Raw genomic sequence first — 21,636 nt, forward strand, 5'->3', positions numbered from 1 at the left:
TTTTTAAATTTCTTATAACCTGGCTTTTCACTCTATTACTGTGATCTTCTCTTTCCAAGGTCAAATCTATGGCTTACTAATGTCTTGCAAAGGTGGTGGCCCATGTTTGCCCTTTATTTTTTACCTTTTTACATGGCAGGACAGAATTGCCTATACGACTTTGATATTTTCTTTTTCTAGGACTCTCTATAACTTCCTTAGTTCTTAGGCTATTCCTGATGAGGCTTCCTTCTATGTCTTCTTCTCTAACTTATTCATTAGATGCTGCTATTCACCAGGGTTTTGGCTTCTGACTCCCTTTCAATGAATTCTCTTACTAGCCATTGATGTCAATCACGGAGAGCCAGCTCTATTCCTAGACAGCCCAAGGCTACTTACCTATCTTCACTTCTCTCCTACAGAAGATGACTCAAATCCCATGTGGCAAAAATCAGTGCCCTAGCCCTTTCAAAATCGGCCATTACTATGTTCTCCTGGGTGTACCATCATCATCGACCTAGAATTGTGAAAGAATAGACGAGGCATGTCAACTGCCCTTTACCCACATTTGACTGACAATAGTTTATTAAGCCTGTCATTCGACACATGCCTTTTCCTTCACTTCCCACAGTCTGATTGACCAATGTAGTTAAAGCTTGACCTGGTCTCTGTCTGTCAGTTTCCTCTCTGTCTTTCTGTTCTCTTCCCTCTCTCTCTTTTCTCCCCATCCTCCTCTCCCCTTCTCTCTTTCTTTCTGTATTCCTCTCAATGGCACTAGTACACTGGGGATTAAACTCAGGGCATTAGGTATGATAAACAAGCATGTACCATTTGAATCATAACCTATTTGTGTTTCTTTTCAGCTTTTGTTCAGGTACCACTTCATGTTTTTGCTTTGTCTACCCACTTTGGGCTGAGATCCTGCTACCTCTTCCATCTGAAGAACTGACATTCCAGGTGTTTGCCACCAAAAATGGCTCTGAGGCTGATTATGCATCTGTCTACTGTCTTCAGTCTGTGGCACAGGCTTGGGCTTCATTTCAAACCTGTGACGGTGCAGGGTCATCTCAGTCTTGCTTGATGGAACTGGAAGAGATTTTTCCCTCTTTCATAGTGAAGATGAGCTGACTTAGAGATTCCACAGTTTTACTATAGGAAGAAGCAGGGTTTAGGCAAACTCTAGAAAGCTGCCAGTTAAAATAAAACAATTTTTGATAGGAAAGCACATTGGGGAACAGGTTGTTTTCAGATGCGATGATTGCTTTCTCTTTCACCTTACCAGGTCCTGTTGTGCTAAAATTAGACAGTTGCACATGATATCTTTTGCCCAGTCTAAGAAAATACATTAGCTAAAACACTCACATTTCTTTATTATTTCCACACTTTGTTTTCACATCACATTGAAGGAAAAGTGTTTATACATTGCTCTCATTGGAAAGATAATACTAAAAAATAAAATTGCAGCCATGAGAAAAATAATATATATGTTGAGCTACCAAAAGCTTGTATTATGAACACCTAAAAACTTACAATGGATATCTGTGATTTAGTCTGGAAACCACAGAGCTGTTGTCAGATGTGGGCCTGCCTTTGTGATTTGGGGTATAGCCATCCCTCTTTGCTGCCATCCAGAAAGCTTAGATATTTGGTGGTTTGTACCTAAGTAAGCATCAACAACTATGCACCAGTATCCCTGGTGTGTGCCAGGTGAATTTCTTCACCTATGAGTATGATGGCAAGGAGCAGAAGCAGGTTCATGCACAGGGAGAGGGGAAGATTCAGTCAAAGTGGACCACCATCCTACTGGCCGCCTGGAATGACTTACCTTGTTGGGGAAAACAAAAACAAAAACAGTTGGGCTTTTATTTTTCCACCTTGGTCTGTCTCTGGAATTGGCCAATCACAGAAAGATACCAACTTTGAAAGGATTTCTTTTTTCTTATAGCTTTTTTTTTTCTTTCCGAGAGCTGAGGACCAAACTCAGGACCTTGTACTCGCTGGGCAATTGCTCTTCCACTGGGCTAAATCCCCAATCTCTCCTTTATTTTCTAAATATATATATGTACGTGTGTGTGTGTGTGTGTGTGTGTGTGTGTGTGTGTATCTTTTCTGGGTATTGATGGCTCATGCTAGTTCCTCAGGAATTTGAGGTTTGAGGATGGAGGCTTAAAGATAGCCAGGGCAGGAAAATCCCATGAACCTCTTATTTTCAATTTACCACCCCCCAAAAAAACCCCAGAAGTGGATGAAACTGTGGCTCAAAGTGGTAGAGTGCTAGCCTTGAGCACAAAAGCTCAGGGACAGTGCCTGAGTTTAAACTCCACAGCTGACAATAAAATAAAATAGACCTTTAAGAAGTTATATGAAGGAATTTCACTTAACAAAGCAGTTTATGAATATAGTACATTTTGATAGATGTCTCACCAATCCCTCTCCTACCTGTCCCTTTCCCTCACTTTTCTTAATTTTGTAGGACATACATTAGATTCTTGACTGCATATTCTCCATCTTTACCTGCTTCACTTGTTCAATTCTTTCCCCTTGACCCACCTGTCCTTTGACAGTAGAAAAATTCCCGCCCCAAACTGGGACTATCAGTCTTTCCACAAAGAAAATCAGAAGGAGCTCATGTCTACAATATACCACCACACTAGGGTTTAGAAAGTATTAAGCACTTAACAAGGATTAATGAACTTAACCCTAATAGCAACCTTCTATGGTAACTGCTATCTTCTCATCTATTTTCATTTCTTTAGATGAGAGGAAAAAGTAGCTAAAAAGATAAGTCATTTGCACAGCTGAAACCTGCTAGCACCCAGGTCTAGTACAAGACACAGAAAAGCCTAGGGCATGCTTGATATCCTTGAGAAATGCATGTTATATTGTAGCATGCCATAATGTAAGAGAAGCAAGGGTATGATCTGCTTGTTGAATTTGCCACTTTCTAGATCACTAATTGTAGCATCATCTGTTGCCTTTCCCAGCCAGAGCCTTCTCATTTTTTGAATAGACATAAAAATGCATTATTTTTTTGGCATGCCACAAGGGACAATAGACGCCACCTAGCAGAAAGAATACCACCTACTACTACATATGAAGCTATATGGTCTACATGTGCTTGCAGGATCTGTAGAGTCTTGGAGGAGTGGAGTTAGAATGTGCCTTGAAAGACAGTGAGGAGGAGGAAGGGGGAGGAGGAGGAGGAGGAAGGGGAGGGGAGGAGGAAGAGGAGGAGGAGGAAGGAGAAGAGGGAGAGGAGGAGGATAGTAGCACTAGGAGATAGTACCATGTTTGCAGGTCAAAAAGTAATTATAAATTCTTGTCCTTTTCCTTACCTGCTGGTGCTAGGTCTAATACTCAAAGACTCTGCACTCTTGCTTAACTTTTTCACTCAAGGCTGGGACTTTGTCACTTGATCTATACCTCCACTTCCAGCTCTTTAAAGAAAATGATATATGGAAGGGTTACAGTTACATTCATCAGGGAGTGAGTACATTACTTCTTGAACATTGATACTCCTTCTCATGTTTTTCTTCCAGTTTCCCTTCTCACCACCTCCTCCCTTTTCTTCCTTCTCTTCCATATGTAAAATAAACATATGTACAATATACCAGGTACCAAAGTCAGATAGAGCAACAACACGAAATAAACCAGAAGAGGAAACAAAAGAGAAAAGAAATGACTTCCCATAGTACATTAAGAACAACAACCACAAAGATAAATCTCTTGTTTCCATATCCTGGAGTTCTTTTTACTTAGCCTCATCTTATATGAGCCTCCAGCTTTTCACTGGTTCATCTGAGATCAGAGTTCCTTAGCTTTATCTGCCCATGATCCTGTGATCTCAGCTTCCTGAATAGCTAGAATGACTGGTGTGAACCATTGACTGGAATGGATGACTTTCTTCACAAAGTTCTCAGACATTTCAGGTGGGATTTCATGGAGTGATTCCCAATTGACTAGGCTGATACTGTTCTTTTACTTTGAAGATGGGAACCCTGGGGCTCAGAGAAGTTATGAAATCTGTTTCCTGTTCATATTGTTATATTATTGCAGAATCATAAAAGATCACAAAGCTTTTACTGTGGTGTCCCTGCTAATGCATTTTCCATCAGCATTTCCATGGCACCATTGTTGGACCATGCCTATAATCCTAGTTACTCAGGAGGCTGAAACCTGAAGGAATTCAGCTCCAACGCAGCTCAGGCAGATAATTCCATGTAACTCCATATCTAATTAACCAACAAGAAGTCTACCTGGAATACAAGTGTGGCTCAAATGGAAAAGCAGCAGCTGTGAGCAAGAAAGGCCCTGAGTTCAAGTCACGGTGCCTGTACACATTTAAAAAATAAGTAACTACAAAAAAATACTGTGGAAGGACACGATGAACCAAGTTTTCAAGTGATTTAGCAATTCCCTCTGTGTCATTCTCATCCTGGTTAGGTCTGTGTAAAATGTAAGCTTCCTTTCACATAGGTTTTGTGCTTTCCCAGTTTTGCTAGCCAGCCCTTCTCCAATCCAGATGCCTCTTAGACTCAACTTTTACTCTGGAGCTCTGGGCTTGGGTTCCAGAGCTCAGAACTCAGGGCCTGAGCATTGAATCTAAAGGATTTTGTTTAAGACTACCTATCTCCCACTTGAGCCACAGCTCCACTTCTGACTTTTCACTGGGTAACTGGAGACTACAATCTCTTGGACTTTTTCTGCCCAGACTGCCTTCAAAATGCCATCCTTAGATTCTAGCCTCGAGAGTAGCTGGGATTACAGGCATGATCTGAGGCTCTTGATGCAAGATTTGCTAATCTGGCATCTTAGGATCCAGGAGGCATTGCAATTGTCCCAGCTGTTGATCCACAATTGTAAATCTTAAGTTCTCTGATCAGGGAAATGCCTTGGGCTTGTTTCTTCCTCCACTGGGGGAATGCAGTCCAGCAGGGACCAAATTCTCTGTGAGGTTGGAGGTGCTGAAGTGAAAATCTAAGTTGGAAAGCTCCTGATTTATAGGAACTGTTTGTACAAAATAAAGCAAAGCCTGAAGAGTGGATTGCAGCTGAATTTCTATCAGGGAATCTATTCTAAAAGCCCTTTCCTTCTCAGCCAGGACTCTCTGTGTTTGTAGACTCCAGACTTTGAATAGTTAGCACAAAAACCAGGGCTAGGGTCAGTGAGAAAGTAGTTTTAAAGGCAGATTTGTGGATTGAGGAAGTATTTATAATGACATAAATGCCATGCCTTTAATTTGGTGTCCCCCTCTGTGACAAATATCAGAATAATAGCAGGGCTTTTCTTTGGGACTACAATTTTTTGTTCTTTCACACCATGGTCTAGACTTAAAAATTCTTTCCTCCATCTCTGAGTGGAAATCACTGATTAGGCAAACTGCTGGTGTAGGGGCAAAATTAGTCTGTTTACCATGTGGGAGCTTGCTAATTGCACAGGTATGTGCATTCCCAGGCACACTCTGCAACTGTGTCTTCATTCTGCTAGTGGAGATGTATGGGTAGGGAGAATCCAGGCCCCCATTGGGCAAGATAATGAGGCTCATTCATGTGCTCCATTTGCCCAGATTCCATTTCCTTCCTGAAGTGACACACAGCATAGTCTTTTATCATACAATGCTACAAGCATTCAGTTAAGAAAACAAAACAAAACAACAACAACAATAACAACAAATAGTAATACCTGATGCTGATGTTTGAAACCCATATTCCTAGTTACTCTGAAGCATCTGAAGATTATGGTTTGAAGCCAGCCTGTGCAAAAAAAAAAAAAAAAGAAAGTCCACGATACTCTTAAGTCCAATTAGCCACTACCACTAAAAGGAAAAGAAAAATCATCCAGAAATGTTAAATGTGGCTCCTCAAGAAGAGTGCCTACCTTCAGTATAAAAGCGAAGTGGTTAACGCCTTACCTTATTTGGTCCTGAACTCAAGTTCTAGTTCTAAGGCTGGTGCACTGGGAAGGGACCTGTAGGAACTCCCTGGTATGGTGACTGATTTTACAAGGAAAGAAATGGGGCCAGAGAGCTGAGCTGACAGCTCTGGAGTCTGAAGCCCTTTTGGTTCAGTTATTTGTGCCAGCATATTTGTACTTTCTATCTTTTCAGACATATTTGGGTCCTGGAGTGACTTACCTTTTAGATGCATGTTTTGCAAGAGCTTCTCTTGACTCTTCTACCTTAACTGTAGCCATTCACTCACCCATCAGTGTATCAGACATGAAGAAAACTACTATCAAACTATTTGTGTGCTTCTATTTGTTTTTATCTTGTGCCCTTTAGAACAACTTATTTCTGTGTATTGCACCACCTTATAGTGCAATGTGTTGTTTTTGTAGTGCTCTGAATTGTCTCAGGACTTTAAGCAAGCAAGGCAGACATCTTATTACCCCAAGCCCTTTTGGGGTTTTTCCTTTAATATTTTATTTTCTTACCTTTTTCTCCCTTCCTTCCTTCCTTCCTTCCTTCCTTCCTTCCTTCCTTCCTTCCTTCCTTCCTTCCTTCCTTTCTCTCTCTCTCTCTCTCTCTCTCTCTCTCTCTCTCTCTCTCTCTCTCTCTCTCTCTCTCTCTCTCTCTCTCTCTCTCCTCCCTTTCCATCTTTCTCTTGCTCTCTTTTTTCTTTTTCCCTCTTTCCTGCTCCTTTCTCTCTTTATGTCTGCCTCTGTTTTTCTCTTCCTTTTGTTCATATATGCCTGTATTGGGGCTTGAACTCAGAGCACTGCAGTCTCCTTTAGCTTTCACTGAAGGAGCTCTGACACTTGTACCATGCCTCCACTTCCAGCTTTTGGCTGGTTAATGGAGGTAAGTGTCTTGTGATTCTTAGAGTTCAGTTTCCTGAGTAGCATGAGCCACCAGCACCTGACTTTCAAGATGCACAGATTTATACATTTAATTTCAAATTCACAAATGTACAGAAATTTCAAATATAGGACAGATATTTCCTGGGCACTCTTCCTGTTACATGATCCATGACCTGGATACTGCTCTCTCTTTCTCTCTCTCTCTCTCTCTCTCTCTCTCTCTCTCTCTCTCTCTCTCTCTCTCTCTCTCTCTCTCTCTCTCTCTGTTTCTCTCTCTCTGTCACACACACACACACACACACGCACATCTACACATCAACAGCTAAACACACACTTATTTTGCTTTAAGATTTTCAGCTGAACAAAACCTTAGAATCCATACTTTACCCATTCAATATTCCTGAAAGTATGATTGTTTCAGAGCTGGATGAATAGTGAGATATGGCTTGCTCTTGCTCTTCTGTTTACGTATCTGTCTCCATTTATCCAGGAAAACTACTTTTAGTTCTCCCATTCCAGTAATGTTAATTTTTGTTAATTAAGATAAGAATGATGGGGACTCATTTGAGACCCTGGCTACTTGCTGAAGGAAGTCACACGTGACCTGTTAAGAGTCTGGAGAACGTGGCTCCAGATATAAGTTACTAGTAGCCAACAACCCAGGACGTTTGTGGTGAGCTATCTGTCTTCTCTGCTCACAAGGCCCCTTGTGTCCCCAGCTCCACTGCAATGGCCAGGTTGACTGGTTGCAGAACTTGCTCTTGCCTTCAGTGACAGGAGCTGGTTGCACACACAACGATGTCAGAACAAATCACCAGGTCTGGGGATTGTGGGGCAAACAGTCTGTGGAAGAAACTGAGCACATTGTCAAAGGGAGGGGGAGGTTAGAAAGTGGGATATCTTGTCAGAGAGAGAAAGAGAAGTGTTGAAATTAATTCCTAAATGTGTCGGATGGAAATTAGCAGCTGAAGGTTTGCAAAGAAGAAGAGACAGAGGGAGAGAAAAGGGAAGAGACAGCCAGATGGAGAGGGGGAGGGAGAGGGTAGAAAATAGAGCAGAGACAGCTTCATTTCACAGTCTTGCTTTACCCTCTGTGAAACAGCCTGTGCTTTCACTGGGATCCTGTCTTGTCTCCGCTTTTTGTTACCCGCTTGACCTCTGCCACCAGAACCCCAGCTCCTGGACTCCCCCCAAACTCCTACTTCTCAGCACAACAGTTGTGCTTTTTACCCACATGGGATTCCCAGCTTGGGCAGGAAGTAATTCTTTCTCTGGGGTCTGTGTAGCAATCTTGCAAGCTGTGGTGGGAAGGGGAGGGAAGGGAGCTGGCTTTACAGGGAGAGCCTAGTGTTTCTCATTGGCTCTTTCCATGTCATTGACCCCAATGGGTCTCTGTTTCCTACCCCTAGGCTTAAGATTATTGGGTAGAAGATTACACATGTAAGACATTTATCTTAGAATAGAGTATGTTGTATACACTTGTAAATTGTTTTGTTGTCTTTATTAACTCCTATGATTTGGATATCAAATGCTCCCCAAACACCCATAGGTTAGCTTGTAATGACACTAAGCAGAGGCAGAGGAATCATTACACTTTCTCTCTTTCTTTGCTTCCTGGCCACCTCTGCCATGATAGTATGGTACTATCTCTGGCCCAGAACAGGAAATCAGGTGCCCATAGATTGAAGCCTCTGAAAGACAGCCAAAACAAACCTTCCCTCCTTTAAGTTCTTTATCTTAAGTATTTTTGTCACAGCCATGGAAAGCTGACTGACATTATCAGTGGCTGAATTGGAGCACTGAATTTTGAATTCTCTTTCTGCAGTTCAAAACCTTATGCTTGAGATCCAAACAATGCATATTAACTTAGATGTAATGCCAAGATGGACACATGCTTCCCACATCCCATTCTTTAATTTATGGTTGAAGGTAGTAAGTCTTTTAGAAGATGCTCCTTTTGGTGGCATAATATAAGCAATCACCCAATTTCATTTTGAAAGAACAATGGAGATTACAACATTTGCCAGGAGGCACGTCTGGCTTTGCTCTTCTCTCCTCTTGCTCAACAGTGGGCAGGGTATGCCCTTAAACAACTCCTCCATGCAATTTCCTTTCTAACCTCCAGATTCAAGGTGCCACATTGAAATCTGGGTCATGTATTAGGGTCATGTGTACATTTTTTTCCCCAAAGTAGATGTAGGTAAATTGAAGCTCTCTGAATAATTATGACTCTTTGAGAGCTATTTTTTGTCTCTCCATAGTCCATTTTCTTTTTCTCTGTCTGTGGCTTCTAACCCTTAGCTCTGTACCTCTTTAGAACCTCTTCCCCAGTTGTGAAAGGAAAAAAAAATAAATTGCACTTTGGATAAAAATCCATTCACACCAGGGCACTACTCCTTTCTAAGCACTTGGGGATTTGAATTCTCTAAAGTCGAATTGAGCTTTGTCTTTTGAGAAAGAAATACTTAGCATTAACATGTCTATGACAAACATCTTGATGAAGGGGAATTGGGGCCTGTTGCTCCATTTGCTTTTGTATGACCTTCCTAAAGTAATATTTACTTTTAGTCTTTTTAGTTCAGATGCTTTGGAGGAACATAGAGGCTTCATGGTTCGTTTTATGTGCCAACATGGCTATGTAATGATGTCCAGACATGTGGTTAGCACTATTCCGGTGCTTCTAAGATGACACTTTTTAGGTAACTACATTTGAATTGGTACACCCTCCATAGTGTGAGTGAGCCTCATCTGATTAGTTGAAGCCCTGACCTGAGCATAGACTCTTAGCATCAGATTTACCTGGGTGTCTAGAAAGCTAGCCTATGCTACAGGCCAAGGATTTGCTTGACTTCACAGTTGATCCTTACAATAAATTGATCACTCTACCCATCTGTCTGTCTGTCTGTCTGTCTATCTATCTATATATCTATCTGGATGTGAATTATATCTCTATATGTGCATGTGTATAATTCATACATACAATTTCAGTTGTCTCTGTATTTCTATATTTCTGTATCAAATATCCACTATGTTTTTGTAACCTCCTTGAGCTTCCCTCCCTTCCTTGTACTCTCCCTCCCTCCCTTTCTCCCTTCCTCCCTTCCTTCCTTCCTTTTTCATACTTCAGTCATCCTTCTTTCCCTCCCATTCTCCTCCTTCCCTTCTTCCCCCCTCCTTCTCTGTCTTACTCTCTCTCCCTCTCCCTTTCTCTCTCTTGTTCTATCTTTTTGTTTTCTCATTTCATTTTCTTCCCTTTTCCAAAGCATCTTGTTTTCTGATGTCTAGTAGAGGGAGCATCAGAGGGTTAGTGAATTATCTATCTTCTCCCTTCTTCCAGTCCTCCAGCTTGAAATTTTTTCTATAACCAATAATTTAGAGCTTTAAGACCCATGGGGATGTTTTTTCCTTCATCCTTGTAACTGATTCATTCCCAGTAGGTGATAGGGAGGAGCTAGAACAGTTGGGAAGATTCAAGAGAGCTCTTGGGATTACATACGGAAGAAAGGACCAGTGCTGGTGTAAGAGTGAGGGGGTAAGCATTAGTGGGTAACAAAATACTGTTCCAATGCAAATGCCAGGGGAACACAGTGAGGATGACGGTTAGAACTTACACAGATTTAGAGGCTGTCTATTCCAAGGCATCTCAAACCAGTGTGGGCAAAGGATAAAAATATGAGAGACCCGGATCATACATTGAGTCTGAGAAAGTATACAAAGTAGGATTAGTCTAAGGTCATCTCACTTTATCGGGTTGTTCCTTATTCCAAGATGCCATATATAACAATGATTATGTAAATTGTGAGGGATGATTCTGACACATCAGACTATGTTTTATTGACTAGAATCCCATATCTGAAGTCCATCTTCCTTATTTGTTTGCCATGTGGTCCAGCCACCTGTTTTCCTATCATGATTAACTTCTCATAATATAAATAATAATGTGTATCAAAAGAGTAGTATATGTACACAAAGACGTTAAAGTGATGCAAATAAGCTACTCTGATTCTTGTTCTTCACCTCAAGCTAAATTGCTACCAATCTTAACCAGTGTGCAAATGAAGAGAAAGATCTTTGAGTCTGGGATATTTAGGCTGTGTAAATCACAAATAGATAAAACTTTTGCGTGGATTTTTTTTTTAGAGACAATGTGTTAGAAATACATAATAATTTAATTAAATAAATATTTATTGAAAACTTACTGTATTCCAGGAACTATTCTGAGTATTAATGATACGACAATGAACCCTGAGGGAAGGATGAAAAGAATTCTTTGCTTCCTTAGCAATTATTGTGAACAAGCTATGCGCTGATTTCCTCCTCTCCTCTCCCCTCTTCTCCCCTCCTCTCCTCTCTTTTCCCCACTCCCTACTTCCTCTTCCCTCCCCTCCCCCTCCCATTCTCTCTATCCCCCTCCTCCTCCACCTCCTCCTCCTCCTCGTCTATTTTTGCATTGGTTCCAGGGCTTGAACTTATGCTCAAGGATAGCGCTCTTCCACTTTAAACCACAGCATCACTTCTGCTTTTCTGGTGGTTAATTCATTCCTGCATGGCCGGGCTTCAAACCATGATCCTCAGATCTCAGCCTCTGAGTAACCAGAATTACAGGCATGAGACACTTGCACACGGCATGCCTGACCATCTTCCACTGAGTTGAATTCTCTAGAAGTTGACACCATCCATCACTCCTTTCTTCTTAGAGTCTTCTTGCTGGATTCTGTGAAGTTATTGATTCCTGAGTGATATTTTCTTTTCCTAGGCACTCCCCCATACTCTCTGGAGTATCTCTCCTGTACTCATCCCCTGGAATGTTTGTGTTGCCAAGAATTCACAGTCAATGCATTGTTCCTTCTCACTCCTGCTCTGCTCCTCTCCATCAGTACCTGGGAATTTGGATTTCATATACCTAAAGATGCTTTATAAACTTCTAGCTGTGGACAGTATCTCTTCCTTATGCTGGAACTTAAATAACTAAATGCTGCCAAACTGTTCAATATTTAGCACCTCATCTCTTCTCAGGATCAATGCCTCTCACCATGTCTCTCTGATCATGTGGCAACTGCAACTTACTTAGTCGTTAAAATGTGAACACAGGCTGGTGGCCAGTCGCTCACACCTGCATTCCTAGATATGTAGGAGACTGATTTTGAAGCCAGCCCAGGAAGACAAATCTATGTGAGTCTTAATCTCCAGTTAGCCAGCAAATAGCCAAAAGCGTATGAATGGTTCATGTGGTGGAGAGGAAGCCTTCTAAGTAGGGGTTTGAGGTCCTGAGTTCAAACCCCAATATTTTTATAAAACAATAAATATCATAAATTAAAAACAGAGTAAAAAATAAGTGAATTTAGGAGAGCATTCCAAGAATCCTCCTTTACACGAGATGGCAACAACCCTAGACCCTTCAGCCCCTTATTTTAAGTCTTATCCTAGTCCATGGTATCTGGTTTATTTCCTCTGTGAGATTATGAACCCCTAGATGGCAAGTAGCAAATAATATTCTTTCTATCTCCAGGCCCTATAAAGTGCCTAGATACTCAATAAATGCTAGTGAAAACAGAAAGGAAGATGACTGGATGAATCACCAAAATAAATCAATACCATGAGAGAGTTAGCTAAGAATTCAAGTAACTAGCAAGCAATATAAAGCATAAGTTAAGATATTTCTCTGGGGCTCAGAGAAGTCATATTTAACAAGAAGGGAAGACAACCCAGGAAATGATTTCAGAATTCTTGCTCCTTGATCTCACACTATGTGAACCATTACTATCCCTGCAAGATATCATATATATATATATATATATATATATATATATATATATATTAGTTCTTTAAAGAGAAATAGTAATCATAAACCAAGAAATGGTGACTCACCAATACTCTTCACCTAGTGAAAGGTATTCTTTTAGAGTGTGTCTGTGAGGTGTCTCCACAGATGATTAATGTGTGAGTCTCACCAGATGCAGTAAGGGAAGGTCATTTGCTTAAGTGCCACCCAGTAGGCTAGAAACCTACTGGACAAAACAATGGAAAGGAGCTTTTGTTACTCATCTCCTAGTGATACATATATTCCTCTTCTTTTTGGATGTCACCACTCCAGATTATCTGGTCTTTAGACTCTAGCAGCCTTCTAGGTGTTCGGGCCTCCCCCTCACGTAGAGACTTTCATCATTGGCTTTGTTTGATCTTGAACTTGGACCTGGTTATGCTACCAATCTCCAAGAATTTCTAGCTCTGGAAAGCCATGTGGTAGAATGTGTTAGCCTTTACAAATTATGTAGGCCTGTTCCTCTAGGAAATCTTTTCTAGCTCTATCTGTCCATCCATCAATCTGTCTATCCTGTTGCTTCTATCACTGGAGAGCACGCTGATGAAGGGACTGGCCTTCTGGAGAATGCAGAGAAAGAACTGAGATTTCCCATGCAACAAATATTTTCCAAGTACTTCTTCATAGCAGCCTGTAGATGGTAGCTGAGGAATCAAGATGAACAAACATTCTTCTTGCAGAGCCTTAAGATCTCACAGGAGTCAGTCAGTTATATACAGAACATACCCGGAATTCACAAGCAGACAGTAAGTGGTAGCAACTGAACTCTATAGCTCTTTGTAGCCTGCTCTCCTAAGCACTACAGAGCCACATACTCACAGTGGGACTCTTGTGTGCCTATGGTTTTCCATTGACTTGCCTATATTGTTTTGTTGTCATTTTCCCGTTTGGATATTATGTGTATGTGTTTTGGCTTTGTTAATCTCATTATTTTGACTAAAATATAAGAGGATAGAAACTTAATGTTCTGCATCATTGGGAACGGCCACAGCGCCTGGCACTGTGTGGTGGGAACCCCTGCCTGTGTCATGGCTGTGAAGAAGCTTTGATGGAGATGGAATCCCGCTGTGTTCCCTGAGCTAATCTCAAATTCTTGGGCTCTGATGACTCCATCTCTTGGGTAGTTAAGCAGCTGTGACTACATGCATGTGCCACTGTACCCAAGTATGAATGAGCTCTTATTAACACCACTTACAAGCTAGGAGACATAATTTGAGAGAAAAACTAATTTGCTGAGGATAACAGAGCTTTTTAGCGGCAATGCTTGCATTTGAAGCCAGGCATTTGAATGCATGCAAACACAGGTTCTTTTAGTTCGCCTAGGCAGAAGATGTACTGTATACTGGAAAGACGGGGATGTGGACTGTGATGGAAAAGATGTATATGTTAAAATACAGCAGATCCAAATTCTGATCTCAGGACAGTGGAGGATTGGGAAAGACGCTTACCACATAAATACCTTGGTTTAGAAATTTATGGATGCCTTAGGTTGATTGGGCAGCTGGTTATTTTAAGAGTACTCTATTGTGTTTTCTAGATTTGTTCTACAGTATTGTGCTTGAGCATGGAACTCTGTTTCCTCTAAACTTCCTTAGTCTAAAAAATATGGAAACCCATCTTCCTTAATCATTGTCTTTTCCTGATATGTTTCCAGTTTGGTACTCCTATCTTGAGGCCACAGGGCAATCAACTTTATCAGGCTAAGTAAAACGACTCCTTAATGGCTGTACTTCATGGGTCCATGCTGGCTCAGGTGAGTCTCAGTTACATAAGCATGCATTGTATCAAATGCAAGCTTCCTATTTTATGGTTCCTCTTTATACACACACACACACACACACACACACACACACACACACACACACACACAGCAGCTGGGTAAAGTAAACACAAGCTGTAAGCTTTTCCTGATTTCTGAACAACAGTTTGAAGTAGCTTTTATGACTGGATACACATTTCGTGAGGTAAATTTGTAGATGTCTGGGGGATTCTCAATTTCTGAAGACCTGTCCTCACCTAGGCAGGCCCTCTAGGTTAAAATGGAACCTTTGATTTATTCTTGTTTTCACAAGTACTTGTACATAGTAGTTCCAATTCAATGTGTCCTTTCATGAGTACAATGCATCTTGAGCGATGTCACCCACAAACGGAAGCTTATTAATAATCACCTTCCATCTTCAGGTGATTTCTATTTTACCCAGGGACACTTAAATCCTGAGGAAAGATTTGTGTCTTTCCAACTAGATCGGTGCTCTGCTCCCAGAGTCTGTGGCCTACTCTCCCCTCCCCAACCAGTTCTCTCTTCCTGTCCTCCTATCCCCTCCTTCCCCTCTCCCATCCTGTACCATCCACTTCTTTCTCCATTCCTGTCTACTTTTCTCTCCTCTCTTCACTTGCCCTCCCCCTTTTCTCCTCTTACCCTCCTTTCCTCTCCTGTCTCCTCTCCTTTCCGGTTCCTTCCCCTATCCTCACTCTTCCTTTTTATCTCTTCTCTCCTGTCTCTTTTCCCCACCCATCCTCATCTGTCCCCTGATCCCCTCAGCCACTCCTGGGTGAAACCAGAAGATGTGTCTGGACTTTTATTCCCGATTCAGTTCTGTTCTCCGAAAGGAATCTACTTCATTCTGGTTTTCACTGTAACTGATGCGACAAGTGGTAACCATTCTCTCTTTCTGAAGTAAGATGTCCTAATTAAAACTTTTAAACAACAACAACAGAAACAATAATCTATGTGAGCTACATACTTGCCAAGGGGGACTGGGGTAGTGTTTGTGTTCAGTCACTCAGAACCAAGAGCAGGTAGTAGGCTTTGTATCCTTCAGCCAGTAAAGTAATACATGCTAAGGCTTAATGCTTATTTTTTTTTTGAATTACATTTTATTTTGCCAATTGTGCTGAGCCCAGTCTAATTTAACAAATGGCTTTGGGGGGGGTGGAAATACAGTAGGGCAGATGCACGTAGCCACCATTAAATTAGGATCCAAGAGTGAGATCTACACACAGAAGGAGGTTCTGCCAAGCAGAGCAGGAAAAAGAATAATGACAGGCCCAAGGAGAGTGAGTGCTTTCGGGTTCAGAGGGGAAAGATAATAGAGCCGAGACCAAAGAAGGCCACATCCCCAGGTCCCTTCCAGAAGGCAGCCCCTTCCTGTGACCATAAAACTATAGATGGCTCCTATGAAACCTAATCCAATTACTTTCAAGCCTGTAGCTTTTCCCAGTTCTTGCTTTTCTTTTCTTTTTTTTTTTTAAATCACGAATAAGATGCATGGATAATGAAGGACTCTTTTGCATGCTATGCTGTTGTAAGAAATTCACTTGCCAGCTTGGAAGGCAAGACATGGTGTGAAGGGTTCCTAAGGACTTCTTGGCGGGTCATCAGAGCAACAAGCGTTTCCCACAGGCTCTGGAGACCCAGCTGTGTCCCTGGGAGAAGCCCAAGCTTGGCTAGATGGCCAGTGGGGGTATTCCCTGGGGTTGCAGGTCCCCTGGGCACGTGAAGACATGTACTTCAGTTCTTCAGGGCGGGGTTTGCCAACTTCTGCGTGGCATCCATAGAGAGGTGCCAGCCTCACTTTGCAATTTGCTGCTTTCCCTGAACGGACTCCCTCGCCGGCCTCCCTCCTCTCCGTCCTCCTCCCCACCCTGGTACCCAGGGGAGCCAGTGAGTGGGGCGCCCTGGCATCTCCTCTGCTGGCTCATGGTGTCTGGGGGGGGATGAGGTGCCATGCTCATCTCTGCCGGGAACCCCAGCCTCCTCGGTGGGGCGCGATGTGCCTGGGCTGGAGGTGGGCGCCCCCGCGCGCCCCCGGCCGCCGCCGCCGGCGTGAGCGCACGGTCCGCGCGCCATGGCCCACCCGCCCGCCGGCTCGCCCAGAGAATCCGCACCGGGTGTGGGGAGGGGGAGTGGCGGTCAGGGATGGAGCTGCTGCCATGACAACCCCGGAGGTCCGGGGCTCCCGGGGGAGGGGTGGGGGCGGCGCAGAGGCCGGGGGCGGCCGCTGAACGGGGCATCCGCGCGTCCCAGGAGGAGGAAGAGGAGGGAGGGGGAGAGGGGTGGAGGGGGGAGGGGGAGAGGAGGAGGAGGGGGAGGAAGAAGAGGGGGACGAGGGGGAGGAAGAGATGGGGGTCGCCGCCGTGCGCCCCTGAGCCAGCGGCTGGGCAGGGGCTCCTCTAGGCTGGCGGCGACCACCGATTGGACCTCGGGGGAGGACGTCGCCCACGAAGGAAACCTCTCTGACTTCATCCTAACCCGCTGCGGGGTTCCTGCTTGGAACTTTTGATCGCCTTCAGGGAGGGAAGGAGGGAAGGAGGGAGGGAGGGAGGGAGGGGGAGAGAACCAGATGCGAGACTTGGGGACTGGTTTATAAATACATCCATACATATGTGTGCGCTAATAAAACATCTCCTCCCCTGGAAGCAGGAGGCTTTCATGACACCTCCTTCATGTCAGAGACACTTGCCTTCCTCCTCTCTGGCTTAGAAACTTTGGATGCCAGACCTCCACCGAACCTGCCCCACTGCATCTTAAAGTAGCATCTCCAAGACAGACCCAGGCGGAGAACGCGCAATCGCTGACCTTCATCCCAGCACCTTGCGTCTCCTCTCCCGCCCGGACTGCCTCCCTCCCTCCTTCCTGCCCTCCCTCCCCCCCCAAGAGGGGGGGAGGAGAGAAGCATCGAGAAAGCTCTTTTTTTGGATGCAGGAGTTGGAGAGGGGAGGGGGGCATCAGGTTCTGCTGGGCTGCAAAGCTGAGGCAGGAACTGAGGAAGAATTATTAGACTCCGGAGAGTCGGCTTCTCCTTCTCCCTGTCTGCTCCTCCAGGCTGCTCCAATCTCGGTCTCCTCTCTCTCTCTCTCTTTCTCTCTCTCCAGCCGCCCCCCGCCCCCACCATCTCTCCAACACACACCCCACTTCCCGCCAGTGGTGGTGGTGTTTGGGACAGGGGAGCAGGGGGGGCGCGCGTGCGCCAGGCGGCCCCGAGTTGTGGGAAGTTGTGGCAGTCGAGGATGGGGGTCTGTGGGTACCTGTTCCTGCCCTGGAAGTGCCTCGTGGTCGTGTCTCTCAGGCTGCTGTTCCTTGTACCCACAGGAGTGCCCGTGCGCAGCGGAGATGCCACCTTCCCCAAAGCTATGGACAACGTGACAGTCCGGCAGGGGGAGAGCACCACCCTCAGGTAGGGGAGCATCCTACAACCGTGGGGGGGGTGCTGAGACCCTCCCGTGGATGCCTTCTCCAGGGGGCAGGGAGATCCGAAGGCTCCAGGAGGGGCCAGAGCTTCCTGCGGAGAGGCTGTTTTGTAGTAGGCCCAGGAGGTGGTCACTGGCGTTGTGAGATGCTTAGACCGGGTTGTCATTTGCTCTGGGTTTTTTGTTGTTTTTGTTGTTGTTGTTTGTTTGTTTTGGATGGATGATCTTCTCAGGGGGTACTAAATGCAACACCTGGGACTTGAGGTGTCTGTGAGTCTTGGCACAGCTGCATGGATGTCTCTGTGAACATGGAGAGGGGTACTTGGTACTTAGGGTACTGTGTTGGCTAGCCTAAGACCTTTCCTTAGGTCTCTCCCAGGCCCAGCAGGATGCGATGAAATAGAGGCTAGACCCTTTCTCAAGCTCTGCATTCACCCATGCCTGCAAGTCTGTTGAAGAAAGAGCCTCTATGCCAACCCGGTGTGGTGTGCGTGGCGGCCCCTCTTGTAAATGTGAGAGCTGTTTTGGTTTGGCCATCTTGGGCCATGCAGAGAAATGTGTAGTTTTCATTCGACAACATCATTCCTGGGTGAAAAGCATGAGAGGGAAGCTTTTTGTTTTAGCTTAATGAGTTACAGAGAATCACTCACATGCTCTAGGCAGAGGGGTGGAGATTCTTGGAATATGAACCATTGGGGACTGGGCCTGCTGCAGTGGAGACTTTTAATAAAAATGCAGCTACCACTTTTCACCAGCTCAGCAGATATCATCTTTTATCCCTTTAATGAGGCAGTTCTGGTCCTAGGAGAGAGATTCAGGGACGTCCCAGCTTAACTGTGTCTTACAATGTACACAGGGTGAATGCATTTGCCCTGCCTGTGATTTTGATGGTTATGGTGAAAATAAAACATTCTGACCCAGATTCTGCAGCCAGTGTGCAGAGAGAGAGAGAGAGAGAGAGAGAGAGAGAGAGAGAGAGAGAGAGAGAGAGAGAGAGAGAGAGAGAGAGAGAGAGAGAGAGAGCTCGCACATGGGGGGAGTCCCGTTCTTATAAGCTTCTTCTGGGGAACTGAGGAGAGCCTCTGAGACACAGGTATTCTGTTCCTGAATGCCAGGGTTTGTTTGAGATTTTGGTTACTTTGCTTTTTTAGCTGAACCTTGTTTTGAGCTAAAGAAGAGATCTCAGAGGCCAGTCTACTGGAGGATAGACAAGACAGACATTATAAGGGACAATTTCTCTTGCCCAGTGAGCATGCCTTAGCTTGTCCTATATGAGAATGTGATATCCCTATTACATTGGTCAAGGAGTATGTGTTTTCTGAAACCTATGCAATGCACATCTGTAGAGGATTAGTTGGTTCCAGGATCCTAAGAGCTTAAGTAAAGGTCAAGCACGGTGTGAAGGGGCTGGAACACTTCCTAACACCACTAATCTTCTCATAGAGACAAAGAGGCCCGGCAATGAGTATTATTAGCTCAATGCTGAACTTTCCCAACACTTTAGAGCTCCTCTGGTCTCAAGAATTACACCAGAAACTTGGGTTTTCTCCTTTCTCGGATGCAGTAGGTGAATTTGACCATTAGAGGGCGAACTTTCATCTACTTTTTTTATTTTTTATTTTATTTTATTTTTTATTAGCTGCTGCCCTGTTTTCATGATCTTCAAATTGTAATGTTTAGCAGCTGGGCTTGGTAATGAGAATGTGAATAAAAAAGGAAAAAAGCTGAATACTTGCTTTTCATGCTTTGTGGGAAAAATCCCCAACAACTTACATGTTCAGGTATAAATGCTATTACCTTAGTAATTGGTTTTATGCTTTAGTTTTTCTAAAAAAAAAAAAAAAACAACTCAGAACATATTCTATAGTTGGTTTTGCCTCTCTTCTGTACTTTTGTCTCTGAAACAGAGAAATCCAGAACATTATGCACATACTACTTTTTAATATACTCTAAATTCCATCTTGTATATATATTTATTACTTTTATGTTTGACAACAGAACTAAGGTTTGAATTTGGGACCTTGTGTTTGCTAGGCAGCTGTTCTGCCACTTGAGCCATGCTTCTATCCCTTTTTTTGCTTTAGTGATCTTTCAGAGAGATTTCACCATTTTCTCCACACTGTGCTATTCCTACCATAATTGGAATTACACATTTGTACTGCCAGTTAGCTATATTTCTTTGTTTATTTAGATGGGTTATTGCTAATTGATTGCCAGGGCTGCCCCCAGAACTTCCTGATATCTGATTCCTGGGTAGCAGAGATTGTAAGTGTGAGCTCCTGTACCTGACTTCATTATTTAATTTATTTTGTGATAGTTACTGAGGCTTGAACTCAGGGCTGGAACTCCATCACGTAGTCTTTACCCTCATTGCCGGTAGTTTATCATTTGAGCCAAAGCTTCACTTCTGAATTTTTGTTAAGAGTTTCATGAAGTTTCCTATTCCAGCTGGCTTCAAACTGCAATCCTCAGATCTCAGCCCGCTGCATAGCAAGGATTACAGGCATGAGCCGCTGGCGTCTGGATTCATCCTGTATTTTTCATAATATACCTCCCACTGATTTTCTTGAATCTCAGCCACTTCCTTTTCTTCTTTCCTTCCTTCTTTCATTATTTAAATTCATATCATTCCCTGATAGCTAAGAAGTTCTGAGTTCAGTATAATCACAATGTTTTGGGTTTTTTTTAATAGAAAAAAATAGAGCACTTCCTGCCAGTTTCTCTGGGTCCCACACATTTGCCTTTCATTTCCAATGCACATAGTTCCTCAGGACACTGAGATAGAGTCTACAATTGAATTTGATAGAAATATATGACGATGGCCTTGACCACAGATCAATGTGCTATGTCTTTCTTTTTCAGTTTGAAAATATTAGTATTTGTTCGTTTTATTTATTTTTGTGGTGTTTGGGATTCAATCCAGTTCCTCATGCATAGGAAACATATACTTTAACAATGAGCTACATTTGAGAAGCTTGTAATTTTTATGTCTAGTCACACTTAAGTGTCTTCGTGATAGGGTTCACTGGGAAGTCATTCCTTGGCAAGTTAATTTTTCAAATGGAACTAATGATACCATGTCTATTAGCTACAGAAGTCATTTTTCGATGTATCTGCTAGACATTATATTTATTACCCTTCTGTATCTAAATGTTGCATGAAGTTAGCAAAGGAGCAAAACAAAGGGATGAAAAAACTTAAGTCCGCCTTCAGATTTCCCAGTGAAAAATCTCACAGTTTAGAGGAAATGGCTCCCTTCCTGTTGTGACTGTTGTGGGGGACAATTGCAAGTGATATGAGATGACACTGAGATTTCAGATGGGGAAGAAAACTTGCTTTGTGTAAGTGAGTCAATATTATCATCCCTGTGACTACTTCATAGAGCTACTTGAAAAGGAAGAGCAATTATTTGAATATTGAGTTATTTTGCCTTTTTGGAAGTGAGTCGGTATGGAAAACGAAGGTGCTATTCACTATGGTTGAATTATAGCCTCTATGAATCTGATTTGAATTCATTATTACAAATGGGCCCTCTTGGCCAGAATCATTTCATTACAATTATGTGCTGTTGGGTTAAAAACGTTCAGTGCCTTTCAGTTAGATTAGATATGACAAGTATCTGAGTTTCCTGAGTCACTGCCTGCCTTGGGACAGAAGCCAGGGAACCAAGAGCAGAATCAGCTGGTATCTATCTATTAAGCCACCTCCATGGCCCAGGTGCCAGCCAATGGTGCCTTCTTCACAGACCCCATTCACCTCTAAATTTCCTCATCTTCCTCTGTGAATCCTCTTGAGCCTTCTGTGTGGCAGTTTTGAGGGGTGCCATGAAACTGTGGTCATAATTGTCC

General features: G+C 43.4%; 1 protein-coding gene across 1 annotated transcript in view; it reads right to left on the reverse strand.

Moving 5' to 3' along the window:
* Positions 1–16,612, reverse strand: part of LOC150039233 (opioid-binding protein/cell adhesion molecule-like) — a 106,402-nt gene extending 89,790 nt beyond the window's left edge. The window contains exon 1 of the mRNA XM_090327944.1: positions 16,174–16,612. Coding sequence (XP_090184070.1) covers positions 16,174–16,612 — 439 coding nt within the window. The remainder of the gene's footprint in view (positions 1–16,173) is intronic.
* Between the last annotated feature and the right edge of the window lie 5,024 nt (positions 16,613–21,636).

Source organism: Megascapheus bottae, unplaced genomic scaffold, assembly GCF_031878675.1.
Source record: "Megascapheus bottae isolate mThoBot1 unplaced genomic scaffold, mThoBot2.hap1 HAP1_SCAFFOLD_77, whole genome shotgun sequence".
NCBI lineage: Eukaryota > Metazoa > Chordata > Mammalia > Rodentia > Geomyidae > Megascapheus > Megascapheus bottae.